General features: G+C 40.9%; 1 protein-coding gene across 1 annotated transcript; it reads right to left on the minus strand.

The window, feature by feature from the left end:
- Positions 1-11,311: 11,311 nt before the first annotated feature.
- On the minus strand, positions 11,312-16,600 carry LOC143363881 (uncharacterized). Its single transcript, XM_076804409.1, has one exon. It carries the CDS (start codon positions 16,598-16,600, stop codon positions 11,312-11,314), a length of 5,289 nt encoding a protein of 1,762 aa, XP_076660524.1.
- Positions 16,601-17,855: the final 1,255 nt, after the last annotated feature.

Consider the following 17,855-nt stretch of genomic DNA (forward strand, 5'->3'; position numbering starts at 1 on the left):
GATTGATAGGATAGAGATTAGGATGGGATAGAGGATATTATAGGATAGAGGATAGGATAGGATAGAGGATAGGATAGGATAGAGGATAGGAAACGATAGAGGATAGGATAGGATAGAGGATAGGATAGGATAGAGGATAGGATAGGATAGAGGATATGATAGGATAGAGGATAGGATAGGATAGAGGATAGGATAGGATAGAGGATAGGATAGGATAGAGGATCGGATAGGATAGAGGATAGGATAGGATAGGATAGAGGATAGGATAGGATAGGATAGAGGATAGAATAGGATAGGATAGAGGATATTACAGGATAGAGGGTAGGATTGAATTGAGGATAGGATTGGATAGAGGATAGGAGAGTATAGAGGATAGGATAGGATAGAGGGTAGGATAGGATAGAGGATAGGATAGGATAGAGGATAGGATAGGATAGAGAATTTGATAGGATAGAGGATTGGATAGGATAGAGGATAGGATAGGGGATTGATAGGATAGAGATTAGGATGGGATAGAGCATATTATAGGATAGAGGATAGGATAGGATAGAGGATATGATAAGATAGAGGATAGGATAGAATAGAGGACAGGATAGGATAGAGGATAAATTAGGATAGAGGATAGGATAGGATAGAGAATAGGATAGGATAGAGGATAGGTTAGGATTGAGGATAGGATAGGATTAAGGATAGGATATGGGATAGGATAGGATAGAGTATAGGATTGGATAGTGGATCGGATAGGATAGAGCATACGATAGAGGATAGGATAGGATAGGATAGAGAATAGGATAGGATACATGGTATTACAGGGTAGAGGATAGGATAGGGGATTGGATAGGATAGAGTATAGGATAGGATAGAGCATACGATAGGATAGAGGATAGGATAGGAGAGAGGATAGGATGGTATAGAGTATAGGATAGGATTTCATAAATGATAGGATAGGATAGAGGATAGGATAGAATTGAGGATATGATAGAATTGGGGATAGGATAGCATAGAGGATAGGATAGAATACGGGATACGATAGGATTGAGGCTAGGATAGGATAGAGGATACGATAGGATAGAGGGTAGGATAGGATAGAGGGTAGGATAGGATAGAGGATACGATAGAGGATAGGATAGAGGATAGGATAGGATAGGATAGAGTATAGGATAGGATACATGGTATTACAGGGTAGAGGATAGGATAGGGTAGAGGATAGAATACAGGATTGGATAGGATAGAGGATAGGAAACGATAGAGGATAGGATAGGATAGAGTATAGGATTGGATTGAGGATAGGATAGGATAGAGGATAGAATAGGATAGAGGATAGGATAGGATAGAGGATAGGATAGGATAGAGGATCGGATAGGATAGAGGATAGGATAGGATAGGATAGAGGATAGGATAGGATAGGATAGAGGATAGAATAGGATAGGATAGAGGATATTACAGGATAGAGGGTAGGATTGAATTGAGGATAGGATTGGATAGAGGATAGGAGAGTATAGAGGATAGGATAGGATAGAGGGTAGGATAGGATAGAGGATAGGATAGGATAGAGGATAGGATAGGATAGAGGATAGGATAGGATAGAGGATAGGATAGGATAGAGGATAGGATAGGATAGAGGATAGGATAGGATAGAGGATAGGATAGGATAGAGGATAGGATAGGATAGAGGATAGGATAGGATAGAGAATAGGATAGGATAGAGGATAGGATAGGATAGAGGATAGGATAGGATAGAGGATATTACAGGATAGAGGATAGGATTGAATTGAGGATAGGATTGGATAGAGGATAGGATAGGATAGAGAATTTGATAGGATAGAGGATTGGATAGGATAGAGGATAGGATAGGGGATTGATAGGATAGAGATTAGGATGGGATAGAGCATATTATAGGATAGAGGATAGGATAGGATAGAGGATATGATAAGATAGAGGATAGGATAGAATAGAGGACAGGATAGGATAGAGGATAAATTAGGATAGAGGATAGGATAGGATAGAGAATAGGATAGGATAGAGGATAGGTTAGGATTGAGGATAGGATAGGATTAAGGATAGGATATGGGATAGGATAGGATAGAGTATAGGATTGGATAGTGGATCGGATAGGATAGAGCATACGATAGAGGATAGGATAGGATAGGATAGAGAATAGGATAGGATACATGGTATTACAGGGTAGAGGATAGGATAGGGGATTGGATAGGATAGAGTATAGGATAGGATAGAGCATACGATAGGATAGAGGATAGGATAGGAGAGAGGATAGGATGGTATAGAGTATAGGATAGGATTTCATAAATGATAGGATAGGATAGAGGATAGGATAGAATTGAGGATATGATAGAATTGGGGATAGGATAGCATAGAGGATAGGATAGAATACGGGATACGATAGGATTGAGGCTAGGATAGGATAGAGGATACGATAGGATAGAGGGTAGGATAGGATAGAGGGTAGGATAGGATAGAGGATACGATAGAGGATAGGATAGAGGATAGGATAGGATAGGATAGAGTATAGGATAGGATACATGGTATTACAGGGTAGAGGATAGGATAGGGTAGAGGATAGAATACAGGATTGGATAGGATAGAGGATAGGAAACGATAGAGGATAGGATAGGATAGAGTATAGGATTGGATTGAGGATAGGATAGGATAGAGGATAGAATAGGATAGAGGATAGGATAGGATAGAGGATAGGATAGGATAGAGTATAGGATAGGATAGAGGATAGGATAGGATAGAGGATAGGATAGAGGATAGGATAGAGGATAGGATAGAGGATAGGATAGGATAGGATAGAGAATAGGATAGGATACATGGTATTATAGGGTAGAGGATAGGATAGGGTAGAGGATAGGATAGGGGATTGGATAGGATAGAGGATAGGATAGGATAGAGCATACGATAGTGGATAGGATAGGATAGAGGATAGGATAGGATAGAGTATATTATTGGATTGAGTATATTATTGGATTGAGGATAGGATAGGATAGTGGATAGGATAAGATAGAGGATAGGAGAGGATAGAGGATAGGATATGGGATTGGTTAGGATAGAGGATATAATAGGATAGAGGATAGGATACGATAGAGGATAGGATTGGATTGAGGATGGGATAGGATAGAGGATAGGATACGATAGAGGATAGGGTAGAGGATAGGAAAGAGGAAAGGATAGGATTGAGGATGGGATAGGATAGCGGATAGGATAGGATAGAGGATAGGATAGGATTGAAGATAGGATAGCATAGAGGATAGAATAGGATTGAGGATAGGATAGGATAGAGGATAGGATAGGATAGAGGATAGGATAAGTAAGAGGATAGGATAGGATAGAGGATAGAATAGGATAGAGGATAGGATAGCATACAGGATAGGATAGGATAGACGATAGGATAGGATAGATGATAGAATAGGATAGAGGATAGGATAGCATACAGGATAGGATAGGATAGAGGATAGGATACGATCGAGCATACGATACTACAGAGGAAAGGATACGATAGAGGATAGGATAGGATAGAGGATAGGATAGAGGAAAGGATAGGATTGAGGATGGGATATAATAGAGGATAGGATAGGATAGAGGATGGGATAGGATTGAGGATAGGATAGAATAGAGGACAGGATAGGATAGAGGATAGGATACGATAGAAGATACGATATTATAGAGGAAAGGATAGGATGGAGGTTAGGATAGGGTAGAGGATAGGATTGGATAGAGGATAGGATAGGATAGAGGATAGGATTGCATAGAGGATAGGATAAGTAAGAGGATAGGATAGGTTAGAGGATAGGATAGAGGAAAGGATAGGATTGAGGATGGGATAGGAAAGAGGATAGGATAGAATAGAGGATAGGATAGGATAGGATAGAGGATAGGATACGATAGAGGATAGGATAGGATGGAGGATAGGATAGGATTGAGGCTAGGATAGGATAGAGGATAGGATACGATAGAGGATAGGATAGGATAGAGGATAGGATAGGATAGAGGATAGGATAGGATAGTGGATAGGATAGAGGATTGGATAGGATAGAGGATAGGAAACGATAGAGGATAGGATAGGATAGAGTATAGGATTGGATTGAGGATAGGATAGGATAGAGGATAGAATAGGATAGAGGATAGGATAGGATAGAGGATAGGATAGGATAGAGTATAGGATAGGATAGAGGATAGGATAGGATAGAGGATAGGATAGAGGATAGGATAGGGTAGAGGATAGGATAGGGGATTGGATAGGATAGAGGATATTACAGGATAGAGGATAGGATTGAATTGAGGATAGGATTGAATAGAGGATAGGATAGGATAGAGAATTTGATAGGATAGAGGATTGGATAGGATAGAGGATAGGATAGGGGATTGATAGGATAGAGATTAGGATGGGATAGAGGATATTATAGGATAGAGGATAGGATAGGATAGAGGATAGGATAGGATAGAGGATAGGAAACGATAGAGGATAGGATAGGATAGAGGATAGGATAGGATAGAGGATAGGATAGGATAGAGGATATGATAGGATAGAGGATAGGATAGGATAGAGGATAGGATAGGATAGAGGATAGGATAGGATAGAGGATCGGATAGGATAGAGGATAGGATAGGATAGGATAGAGGATAGGATAGGATAGGATAGAGGATAGAATAGGATAGGATAGAGGATATTACAGGATAGAGGGTAGGATTGAATTGAGGATAGGATTGGATAGAGGATAGGAGAGTATAGAGGATAGGATAGGATAGAGGGTAGGATAGGATAGAGGATAGGATAGGATAGAGGATAGGATAGGATAGAGGATAGGATAGGATAGAGGATCGGATAGGATAGAGGATAGGATAGGATAGAGGATAGGATAGGATAGAGGATAGGATAGGATAGGATAGAGGATAGGATAGGATAGAGGATAGGATAGGATAGAGGATAGGATAGGATAGAGGATAGGATAGGATAGAGGATAGGATAGGATAGAGGATAGGATAGGATAGAGGATAGGATAGGATAGAGGATAGGATAGGATAGAGGATAGGATAGGATAGAGGATAGGATAGGATAGAGGATAGGATAGGATAGAGGATAGGATAGGATAGAGAATAGGATAGGATAGAGGATAGGATAGGATAGAGGATAGGATAGGATAGAGGATAGGATAGGATAGAGGATCGGATAGGATAGAGGATAGGATAGGATAGAGGATAGGATAGGATAGAGGATAGGATAGGATAGAGGATAGGATAGGATAGAGGATAGGATAGTATAGAGGATAGGATAGGATAGAGGATATTACAGGATAGAGGATAGGATTGAATTGAGGATAGGATTGGATAGAGGATAGGATAGGATAGAGAATTTGATAGGATAGAGGATTGGATAGGATAGAGGATAGGATAGGGGATTGATAGGATAGAGATTAGGATGGGATAGAGGATATTATAGGATAGAGGATAGGATAGGATAGAGGATATGATAAGATAGAGGATAGGATAGAATAGAGGACAGGATAGGATAGAGGATAAATTAGGATAGAGGATAGGATAGGATAGAGAATAGGATAGGATAGAGGATAGGTTAGGATTGAGGATAGGATAGGATTAAGGATAGGATATGGGATAGGATAGGATAGAGTATAGGATTGGATAGTGGATAGGATAGGATAGAGCATACGATAGAGGATAGGATAGGATAGGATAGAGAATAGGATAGGATACATGGTATTACAGGGTAGAGGATAGGATAGGGGATTGGATAGGATAGAGTATAGGATAGGATAGAGCATACGATAGGATAGAGGATAGGATAGGAGAGAGGATAGGATGGTATAGAGTATAGGATAGGATTTCATAAATGATAGGATAGGATAGAGGATAGGATAGAATTGAGGATATGATAGAATTGGGGATAGGATAGCATAGAGGATAGGATAGAATACGGGATACGATAGGATTGAGGCTAGGATAGGATAGAGGATACGATAGGATAGAGGGTAGGATAGGATAGAGGGTAGGATAGGATAGAGGATACGATAGAGGATAGGATAGAGGATAGGATAGGATAGGATAGAGTATAGGATAGGATACATGGTATTACAGGGTAGAGGATAGGATAGGGTAGAGGATAGAATACAGGAGTGGATAGGATAGAGGATAGGAAACGATAGAGGATAGGATAGGATAGAGTATAGGATTGGATTGAGGATAGGATAGGATAGAGGATAGAATAGGATAGAGGATAGGATAGGATAGAGGATAGGATAGGATAGAGTATAGGATAGGATAGAGGATAGGATAGGATAGAGGATAGGATAGAGGATAGGATAGAGGATAGGATAGAGGATAGGATAGGATAGGATAGAGAATAGGATAGGATACATGGTATTATAGGGTAGAGGATAGGATAGGGTAGAGGATAGGATAGGGGATTGGATAGGATAGAGGATAGGATAGGATAGAGCATACGATAGTGGATAGGATAGGATAGAGGATAGGATAGGATAGAGTATATTATTGGATTGAGTATATTATTGGATTGAGGATAGGATAGGATAGTGGATAGGATAAGATAGAGGATAGGAGAGGATAGAGGATAGGATATGGGATTGGTTAGGATAGAGGATATAATAGGATAGAGGATAGGATACGATAGAGGATAGGATTGGATTGAGGATGGGATAGGATAGAGGATAGGATACGATAGAGGATAGGGTAGAGGATAGGAAAGAGGAAAGGATAGGATTGAGGATGGGATAGGATAGCGGATAGGATAGGATAGAGGATAGGATAGGATTGAAGATAGGATAGCATAGAGGATAGAATAGGATTGAGGATAGGATAGGATAGAGGATAGGATAGGATAGAGGATAGGATAAGTAAGAGGATAGGATAGGATAGAGGATAGAATAGGATAGAGGATAGGATAGCATACAGGATAGGATAGGATAGACGATAGGATAGGATAGATGATAGAATAGGATAGAGGATAGGATAGCATACAGGATAGGATAGGATAGAGGATAGGATACGATCGAGCATACGATACTACAGAGGAAAGGATACGATAGAGGATAGGATAGGATAGAGGATAGGATAGAGGAAAGGATAGGATTGAGGATGGGATATAATAGAGGATAGGATAGGATAGAGGATGGGATAGGATTGAGGATAGGATAGAATAGAGGACAGGATAGGATAGAGGATAGGATACGATAGAAGATACGATATTATAGAGGAAAGGATAGGATGGAGGTTAGGATAGGGTAGAGGATAGGATTGGATAGAGGATAGGATAGGATAGAGGATAGGATTGCATAGAGGATAGGATAAGTAAGAGGATAGGATAGGTTAGAGGATAGGATAGAGGAAAGGATAGGATTGAGGATGGGATAGGAAAGAGGATAGGATAGAATAGAGGATAGGATAGGATAGGATAGAGGATAGGATACGATAGAGGATAGGATAGGATGGAGGATAGGATAGGATTGAGGCTAGGATAGGATAGAGGATAGGATACGATAGAGGATAGGATAGGATAGAGGATAGGATAGGATAGAGGATAGGATAGGATAGTGGATAGGATAGAGGATTGGATAGGATAGAGGATAGGAAACGATAGAGGATAGGATAGGATAGAGTATAGGATTGGATTGAGGATAGGATAGGATAGAGGATAGAATAGGATAGAGGATAGGATAGGATAGAGGATAGGATAGGATAGAGTATAGGATAGGATAGAGGATAGGATAGGATAGAGGATAGGATAGAGGATAGGATAGGGTAGAGGATAGGATAGGGGATTGGATAGGATAGAGGATATTACAGGATAGAGGATAGGATTGAATTGAGGATAGGATTGAATAGAGGATAGGATAGGATAGAGAATTTGATAGGATAGAGGATTGGATAGGATAGAGGATAGGATAGGGGATTGATAGGATAGAGATTAGGATGGGATAGAGGATATTATAGGATAGAGGATAGGATAGGATAGAGGATAGGATAGGATAGAGGATAGGAAACGATAGAGGATAGGATAGGATAGAGGATAGGATAGGATAGAGGATAGGATAGGATAGAGGATATGATAGGATAGAGGATAGGATAGGATAGAGGATAGGATAGGATAGAGGATAGGATAGGATAGAGGATCGGATAGGATAGAGGATAGGATAGGATAGGATAGAGGATAGGATAGGATAGGATAGAGGATAGAATAGGATAGGATAGAGAATAGGATAGGATACATGGTATTATGGGGTAGAGGATAGGATAGGGTAGAGGATAGAATACAGGATTGGATAGGATAGAGGATAGGATAGGATAGAGAATTTGATAGGATAGAGGATTGGATAGGATAGAGGATAGGATAGGGGATTGATAGGATAGAGATTAGGATGGGATAGAGGATATTATAGGATAGAGGATAGGATAGGATAGAGGATATGATAAGATAGAGGATAGGATAGAATAGAGGACAGGATAGGATAGAGGATAAATTAGGATAGAGGATAGGATAGGATAGAGGATAGGATAGGATAGGATAGAGAATAGGATAGGATAGAGGATAGGATAGGATAGAGGATAGGACAGGATAGAGGTTAGGATAGGATAGAGGATAGGATAGGATAGAGGATAGGATAGGATAGGATAGAGGATAGGATAGGATAGAGGATAGGATAGGATAGAGGATAGGATAGTATAGAGGATAGGATAGGATAGAGGGTAGGATAGGATAGAGGATAGGATAGGATAGAGGATAGGATAGGATAGAGGATAGGATAGGATAGAGGATCGGATAGGATAGAGGATAGGATAGGATAGAGGATAGGATAGGATAGAGGATAGAATAGGATAGGATAGAGGATACGATAGAGGATAGGATAGAGGATAGGATAGGATAGGATAGAGAATAGGATAGGATACATGGTATTATGGGGTAGAGGATAGGATAGGGTAGAGGATAGAATACAGGATTGGATAGGATAGAGGATAGGAAACGATAGAGGATAGGATAGGATAGAGTATAGGATTGGATTGAGGATAGGATAGGATAGAGGATAGAATAGGATAGAGTATAGGATAGGATAGAGGATAGGATAGGATAGAGTATAGGATAGGATAGAGGATAGGATAGGATAGAGGATAGGATAGAGGATAGGATAGGATAGGATAGAGAATAGGATAGGATACATGGTATTATAGGGTAGAGGATAGGATAGGGTAGAGGATAGGATAGGGGATTGGATAGGATAGAGGATAGGATAGGATAGAGCATACGATAGTGGATAGGATAAGATAGAGGATAGGATAGGATAGAGTATATTATTGGATTGAGTATATTATTGGATTGAGGATAGGATAGGATAGTGGATAGGATAAGATAGAGGATAGGATAGAATAGAGTACAGGATAGGATAGAGGATAGGATACAGGATTGAATAGGACAGAGGATAGGATAGGATAGAGCATACGATAGTGGATAGGATAGGATAGAGGATAGGATAGGATAGAGGATAGGATAGGATAGAGGATAGGACAGGATAGAGGATAGGATAGGATAGAGGATAGGATAGGATAGAGGATAGGATAGGATAGGATAGAGGATAGGATAGGATAGAGGATAGGATAGGATAGAGGATAGGATAGGATAGAGGATAGGATAGGATAGAGGATAGGATAGGATAGAGGATAGGATAGGATAGAGGATAGGATAGGATAGAGGATAGGATAGGATAGAGGATCGGATAGGATAGAGGATAGGATAGGATAGAGGATAGGATAGGATAGGATAGAGGATAGAATAGGATAGGATAGAGGATATTACAGGATAGAGGATAGGATTGAATTGAGGATAGGATTGGATAGAGGATAGGATAGGATAGAGAATTTGATAGGATAGAGGATTGGATAGGATAGAGGATAGGATAGGGGATTGATAGGATAGAGATTAGGATGGGATAGAGGATATTATAGGATAGAGGATAGGATAGGATAGAGGATATGATAAGATAGAGGATAGGATAGAATAGAGGACAGGATAGGATAGAGGATAAATTAGGATAGAGGATAGGATAGGATAGAGAATAGGATAGGATAGAGGATAGGTTAGGATTGAGGATAGGATAGGATAGAGCATACGATAGGATAGAGGATTGGATAGGAGAGAGGATAGGATGGTATAGAGTATAGGATAGGATTTCATAAATGATAGGATAGGATAGAGGATAGGATAGAATTGAGGATATGATAGAATTGGGGATAGGATAGCATAGAGGATAGGATAGAATACGGGATACGATAGGATTGAGGCTAGGATAGTGTTTTTCAATCATTTAAAAGACAGGATTCATAGAAGTTCAGATTAAACAATGTTCGAACTTATACTAGAATGAAATACACAATTTCCCGGTTGAACAAATTCTTGCTTCGGCATAAAAACCTCGACGGATTACGAGGAAAAGCCAAAGCAAGATGCAATAAATTTATTCTATTAAGCAACTACAAGAATTTCGCCGTACGAAAGCCCAGTATCAAATAGTGTTTAAATATAGATAACGAGGTTAGAAAATCGGCGTTTCAAGCAATTTACATGCTAAAGGACATTTTAGTCTAAAACTAAGAGAGCTCTCTTACCGTTAATACTCAAGTCTCTGCGCGTAGTGATCCACAGCAGAGTTCCACTGGAACTCTGCACAATTGCCGGCTGGCCCATAGGGCACTCCTCTGCCGGCAGCACTACGGCTAGCCTTGCAATCCGTCCCAGCTTCGGGATTCACTGGAAAGGAGCTTCAAAGCTGCCAATGCCCTTGGATCTGTGAGCCGGCCTGGGAGGATTCAAGTATTGCCGAACCGAGTGCGAAACCAAATCTCCTATTACCCGGAATCACTCGCGTGAGCATTCAAACCAAAAAAGCAACTCAATTTTCAATTACGAACTATCGCATGAAGGACCCGAGTCGACTCTCTCCTTCTGACAAGTAAATTCAACCTTTTTTCTCAACACACTCTTTCTTTGTTTTCGACCGTTTCCACAACAACGCCTGCTTGTCAATCGCGACCACCGTGAATCGCTCGCTAGACTCGCATATATATCTACATGACGCGATTATCGTCTTCCTTCGCGATGATACGATCGACATTACAAAATCGCCGCGAACACTCCGCCCGCCTTCGTCATCAGACGAACTACACACCATAATTTGAGAACATCGATCAACTCGGTTTGTTTCTACATGGTATATAATTTTAATACAATAATCAAATTAAAATGACGTACGCAATACAAATTATAACTAGCTCAACTGTCTTTGTCCCCACAAGTCGATTCGTTCGACTTTTCGGAACTGTGTTGAATAAAAAGAGGACACAGGCGTGCGATATGTCGTCGCAAATTTGACGTAGCCGTTTTAACGGTGACGACTCTAACTAACCCGTCTGAACCGGGATGAACCTCTATCACACGTCCCAAAGGCCATTTCGAAGGCGGATAACGATCATCGCGTAATAAAACTAATTGTCCAATTGCAAAATTCTTAGTTTGACCTCGCCATTTTGAACGCTCTTGCAAATGTTGTATATATTCTGATGACCACCGCTTCCAAAAATCATTTCGAATGGCTTGAAGCAGATGAAAACGTTCTAAACAGTTTTCCGGTACATTGGAATAATCTTTATCAGGAATTAAACCAGGAATTTCGCCGATCAAAAAATGTGCAGGTGTCAAAACCCGTAAATCGTCAATATCAGAATTTAAAGGACATATTGGACGTGAGTTTAGACACAATTCTATTTCGGCGAGCACTGTAGAAAACTCTTCGAAAGTTAATATTCTATCACCGAGGACACGCTTGAGATGATACTTCACAGATCTTACTCCAGCCTCCCACAAACCTCCGTAATGAGGAGAATTCGCTGGAATAAATGTCCAAGATGTTCCATCATTCGCAAGAGACGCAGCAACGCTTTTATAAAATTCAGAACCTGATTTAAACATACTTCGCAACTCTTTATCAGCAGCTTGAAAAGTAGTTGCATTGTCAGAAAAAAGATTCGTACAAATTCCGCGTCTACTCGCAAAACGTTTATAAGCGGCGAGAAAAATCTTAGTTGTAAGATCGCTAACCGCTTCAAGATGTATCGCTCGCGACGCAAAACAGATAACGAGCACTATATATCCCTTATAAGATTTGTGCCCTCGACCCTTAGAGCTTTTAATTTGAAAGGGACCGGCATAATCTAGACCTGACGTCGAAAATGGTCGAGCCGGAGTCACTCGTGAGACAGGCAAATTACCCATCATCTGATGAGCTAGACGTGGTTTGTTGCGTTGACAAACTATACAGTTCCTGATCGCAGTCTTAACTAAACGATTTCGACCCAAAATCCACGCATATTGCATCACAATATTAGAAGTAAGTGTTGGTCCCCCGTGAAAACATTTCCGATGCGCGTACCGTACTAATAAGCGACTAAGTGTCGAATCTCGCGGCAAAATCAGCGGATGTTTCTTTTCGTGAGGTAAACTTGAATTTCCAAGACGACCTCCTACCCGTAATAAACGATCCGTCTCATCATACATCGGATTTAAACTACATAAACCGTTGCGTTTAGGTAACGGCTTCCCATGTGATAAGAGTTCAATTTCTGATGCAAATGCGTGATTTTGAGCTAATCTAAACACAACATTTCGGGCCTCGTTCAATTCTATGGCTGTGAGATAAACAGGCAATGGAGTTAAACTACTTTTGCGTCTCTTAAGAACATTGAATGGACGTAAACAATATGCTACAACACGAATTAACAGAGAAAAGGAGGAAAATCTACAGAAAAGTTCTGGTTCGCTCACAATTTGATCAACATGTAATACTTGAGGAGACGATGCCATCTTGGGCCAATGCTCGTCAGTCTTCACTAACCAATCAGGCCCGTTCCACCATAAATTACAATTGATCAAATTAGAGGGTTTACAACCTCGTGTCGCCAAATCTGCCGGATTCTCACGAGTCGGTACATGTGCCCAAATAACATTAGGTAATTCAGTCTGGATATAGGATACCCGATTCGCAACAAAGGTCTTCCAGCTACACGGATGTTTTCGAAGCCAAGTCAAAACAATTTGACTATCGGTCCACGCAAACATTGGGAAACCTTGCAAAAATTCCAAACCTTTTACATAACGCAAAAGTTTTACGAGCAACACTGCCCCGCACAACTCAAGATTCGGTATGCTCACAGTTTTGACAGGTGATACCTTGCATTTTGCAGTTAACAAAGAAACATGTACGCGATTGTTATCGTCAATCATTCGAATATAGACAACTGCAGCGAAAGCCCGCGATGAAGCGTCAGAAAATCCGTGAATCTGTGCATGTGAATTTAAAGATGCACCTAACCATCGGTTAATGGTTAACTTCGATAGCTCAGAAAGCGAACTGCAATACTGGAGCCATCGTTCTCGAAGGTCTATAGGTAACGTCTCGTCCCAATCGCATTTTACAATCCAAAGATCTTGCATTAAAATTTTAGCTGTAACCGTTATCGGCGCGAGCCACCCCAAAGGATCAAATAAACGCGCGATGTTTGATAAAACAGTTCGTTTCGTCATTGCTTTAACCAGCTCTTCGAAATTTACAGCGACAAAACTGAATTCATCAGACGTTGGATTCCAACGAATACCTAGAGCTTTCACTAATTCGTCATCTGCGATGCTTTTTTGGTCAATGTTCTCATATTGCGAAGATTTCGTAGGCAACAAATCATTATGATTCGCGGCCCACTTGTCGAGTTCAATTCCTGCTGTACGTAACATATCGACTAGTTCTTGACGCGTTTTCAAGGCATCAGAGAGATCATCTGCTCCGGCAAATATATCGTCTACATACGTATTAGAATTTAGGCAAGCAGCACCGAGTGGAAATCGAGCACCCTCATCGATTGCTACTTGCTGAAGTGTGCGAATCGCATGGTAAGGAGCACATGCTGTGCCATAAGTCACTGTTGTGAGACGATAATCAACAGGGGGATCCGAATGACTAGGAGACCATACGATTCGTTGAAAATCTCTCTGTTCCGACGCAACATAAATCTGACGAAACATCTTAACAACATCGGTCGTGAATACGAAGTGGTATCGACGCCAATTCAATAAAATTAGACATAAATCGCGTTGAAGAGCAGGGCCTTTCATAAGGAAATCGTTTGGACAACGTCCTCCTTTATTCTTCCGAGATGCGTCAAAAACAACCCGGATCTTTGATCGCACCACCGCATGATGCGGAAAATACCACGCCTTCGAGTTGTTAATTTCATTAAACGAGACGCGTTCCATGTGACCAAGATCCTCATAAACGCTCATAAACTTCCGATAAGCGATTGCTAAGTCAGGATCACGATCAAAACGTCGATGAATTGAAGCTAAACATTTCAAAGCCATAAATCGAGTCTCGACTCCGACTTCTGGAGGATCTGAATTGAAAGGCAGACGTACAACATAACGTCCATTGGTATCTCGAAAGTGTGTATCCCTAAACAATCTTTCGCAAGCATCATCTTTAGAATCAAGAGTCGCAATTATTGGTGGTAACTCTTCGAGGATCCAAAAACGTTGTAACGATATATCTAAGTCGTCTTCCCAAACACTGTGATACGCCTGAAGATGCTCAGAAGTTTCCGCCCGCCGTGAAATATCCGCGGACACTGTACCGGAAATTATCCAGCCTAACGCTGTATCTTGGGCAACTAAAGATGAATCAGAAAATCTTTTCAACCCTGACTTCAATAGCTGTCCGTAAACATCTGCGCCTAAAATAATATCTACAGAATCAGGAACATAGAACAATGGATCTGCCAAAGATAAATCAGCAAACATTCCAATATCGATCTCCATTAACCTACGTGTTGGAAGCTGCGACGTTAATTTTGACAAAACAAAGGCATTGACTTCAAACTTAGTTGACGGATCGACAACAGACTGAAATATTAGCTGCGTTGCAGCCTTAGCTGTTCCTGCTGAACTGGCTCCGAGCCCGGCCAACGACATATTGACGCGACGTTTCTCTAATCCTAAAAGATTCGTGATAAAACTGGAAACAAACGAAGCCTCCGAACCTTGATCAAGCAAAGCTCGAACACGTGTCCGTGAACCTTGTGGCCCTATCAGCATTATCTGAGCAGTCGCTAATAAAACTGAACGCTTACGAGATATCACATTCGCAGTATGCACATGTACACTCGAGACCTTTGCTGAAACTCCAGTCTTAGACTCGTCCGAATTGCTTGATTTCGATTCCGGAATTGAATTCTTAGTAAAGCTGGTGAAAACTTTGTCAGAATGGAGCAAAGAATGATGCCTTCCCTTACAGCTCGAACATCTAGTAGAAAAAGAGCAATTAGCAACTCTATGAGCACCGAGACAATTAAAACAAAGCCGCAAGCGAAGTACTTCAGCGCGACGTTCAGAAACATTCTTTGCTTTGAATTTATTGCACTTAAAAATGCGATGGGGACCAGAACATATCACACATTTAAATTTACCGTCTGTTGAAAACGACGTAGACGCATGAAATACCTTTCGAGATCCTGATATTGGTTTAGATAAAATTGCTTTCTTGACATTATCACCCTGTTCAGAAGTGAGCATACAGAGTGTCTGTGCACGATTCTCTAAAAACTCAGTTAAATCGGAAAACCTTGGAAATCTACCGAGAGCATCCTCCTCGGTCGAGTTCCCATCATAATTTAAAATTACCTGACGATCCTTCTTACTTAACTCTGTTTCCCAAGCCTTTCGCGAATCGGGATCCAGACGTGAAGCTACTATATACACTAACCAAACATCCCAATGATCAACTGGCATTTTCAAATTCGATAACGCACGCACAATACGCTGAGATTCGTCCGCAAGCAAACGCATTTCACCCGCAGACTCCCTTTTCATATGAGAAAGATTCATTAACGCTCGCAAATGACTGTAAACTATTAATCTAGGATTATGAAAACGCGCCTTCAAAGCCCGCCAAGTCGTCGCATAATTCGCGTTGGTAGTGGTAACATCCTTCACAAGATCCGCGGCAGAATCTTTCAAACAACTTTTAAGATATTGCAATTTCGTGGCGTCAGATAAACGCGGCGCATTATGAACTAGGGTAGTAAACAGATCGCAAAAATTCTCCCAATCCTCGTAACGACCCGCAAATGTCGGTAAATCTAATTTTGGTAACTTCGCGGGGCGTGTATCATCATTGATTACAGAAGCGGTATTTGAAGTTCCGGTATTACTTGAACTGCTGTCTAATTCTGACCTTGTGGTGAGAAGAAAATCAAGCGCGTCCTCGTATGTTGCTTGTAGACGAGCAAACACATTTTCCGTGATGTAGACATCGTTCAGGGCATCCTCTCGGACGACAATTTCTTCATGTGTGGCACGCGCCTTGCTCCAAATCTCAGTCAGTGAATTGACTCGTGATGAAATAATGTTTGAATTCAAACTATCGCGAGATCTCTCTCGCAATCGACTACTGGTCAATTCAATTTCCGCTGAGCGAGAATTCTGTAGCGCAATGAGCTTTCGTAACGACGTAGGAGCCATTGCAAAAGAAAACTTTGTTGTCAAATGCAACCAAAACTCTTATCTTCTCTTAACACGACTAAGCAAAAAATAAACTCGACCAAAGAAATTCGTATCGTCAATGATATTTGAACAAAACACGAAAACTGAAAACAAATCGCCGATCGAAAAAAAAAAGAAATGTCACTTGAATATGCATCGCAACGTGAACATTGAATCATCGAAATGAAGACAGCCAACTAATATCGTATATAATTAACGACTCTTGCAATGACTCCTCAAACACACTCGACTTCACAATCGATTGAAAGTATCCAGTGAATATAACCATACAATCCCGATAAACTCGAACATTGTTCCTCACCCGGAGCACCAAAATGTTTTTCAATCATTTAAAAGACAGGATTCATAGAAGTTCAGATTAAACAATGTTCGAACTTATACTAGAATGAAATACACAATTTCCCGGTTGAACAAATTCTTGCTTCGGCATAAAAACCTCGACGGATTACGAGGAAAAGCCAAAGCAAGATGCAATAAATTTATTCTATTAAGCAACTACAAGAATTTCGCCGTACGAAAGCCCAGTATCAAATAGTGTTTAAATATAGATAACGAGGTTAGAAAATCGGCGTTTCAAGCAATTTACATGCTAAAGGACATTTTAGTCTAAAACTAAGAGAGCTCTCTTACCGTTAATACTCAAGTCTCTGCGCGTAGTGATCCACAGCAGAGTTCCACTGGAACTCTGCACAATTGCCGGCTGGCCCATAGGGCACTCCTCTGCCGGCAGCACTACGGCTAGCCTTGCAATCCGTCCCAGCTTCGGGATTCACTGGAAAGGAGCTTCAAAGCTGCCAATGCCCTTGGATCTGTGAGCCGGCCTGGGAGGATTCAAGTATTGCCGAACCGAGTGCGAAACCAAATCTCCTATTACCCGGAATCACTCGCGTGAGCATTCAAACCAAAAAAGCAACTCAATTTTCAATTACGAACTATCGCATGAAGGACCCGAGTCGACTCTCTCCTCCTGACAAGTAAATTCAACCTTTTTTCTCAACACACTCTTTCTTTGTTTTCGACCGTTTCCACAACAACGCCTGCTTGTCAATCGCGACCACCGTGAATCGCTCGCTAGACTCGCATATATATCTACATGACGCGATTATCGTCTTCCTTCGCGATGATACGATCGACATTACAAAATCGCCGCGAACAGATAGGATAGAGGATACGATAGGATAGAGGGTAGGATAGGATAGAGGGTAGGATAGGA

Source organism: Halictus rubicundus, unplaced genomic scaffold (genome assembly GCF_050948215.1).
Source record: "Halictus rubicundus isolate RS-2024b unplaced genomic scaffold, iyHalRubi1_principal scaffold0162, whole genome shotgun sequence".
Lineage (NCBI taxonomy): Eukaryota > Metazoa > Arthropoda > Insecta > Hymenoptera > Halictidae > Halictus > Halictus rubicundus.

Bases quoted from the DNA above. Each gene is read 5' to 3' on its own strand.
- LOC143363881 (XM_076804409.1), bottom strand. From the start codon at position 16,600: ATGGCTCCTACGTCGTTACGAAAGCTCATTGCGCTACAGAATTCTCGC.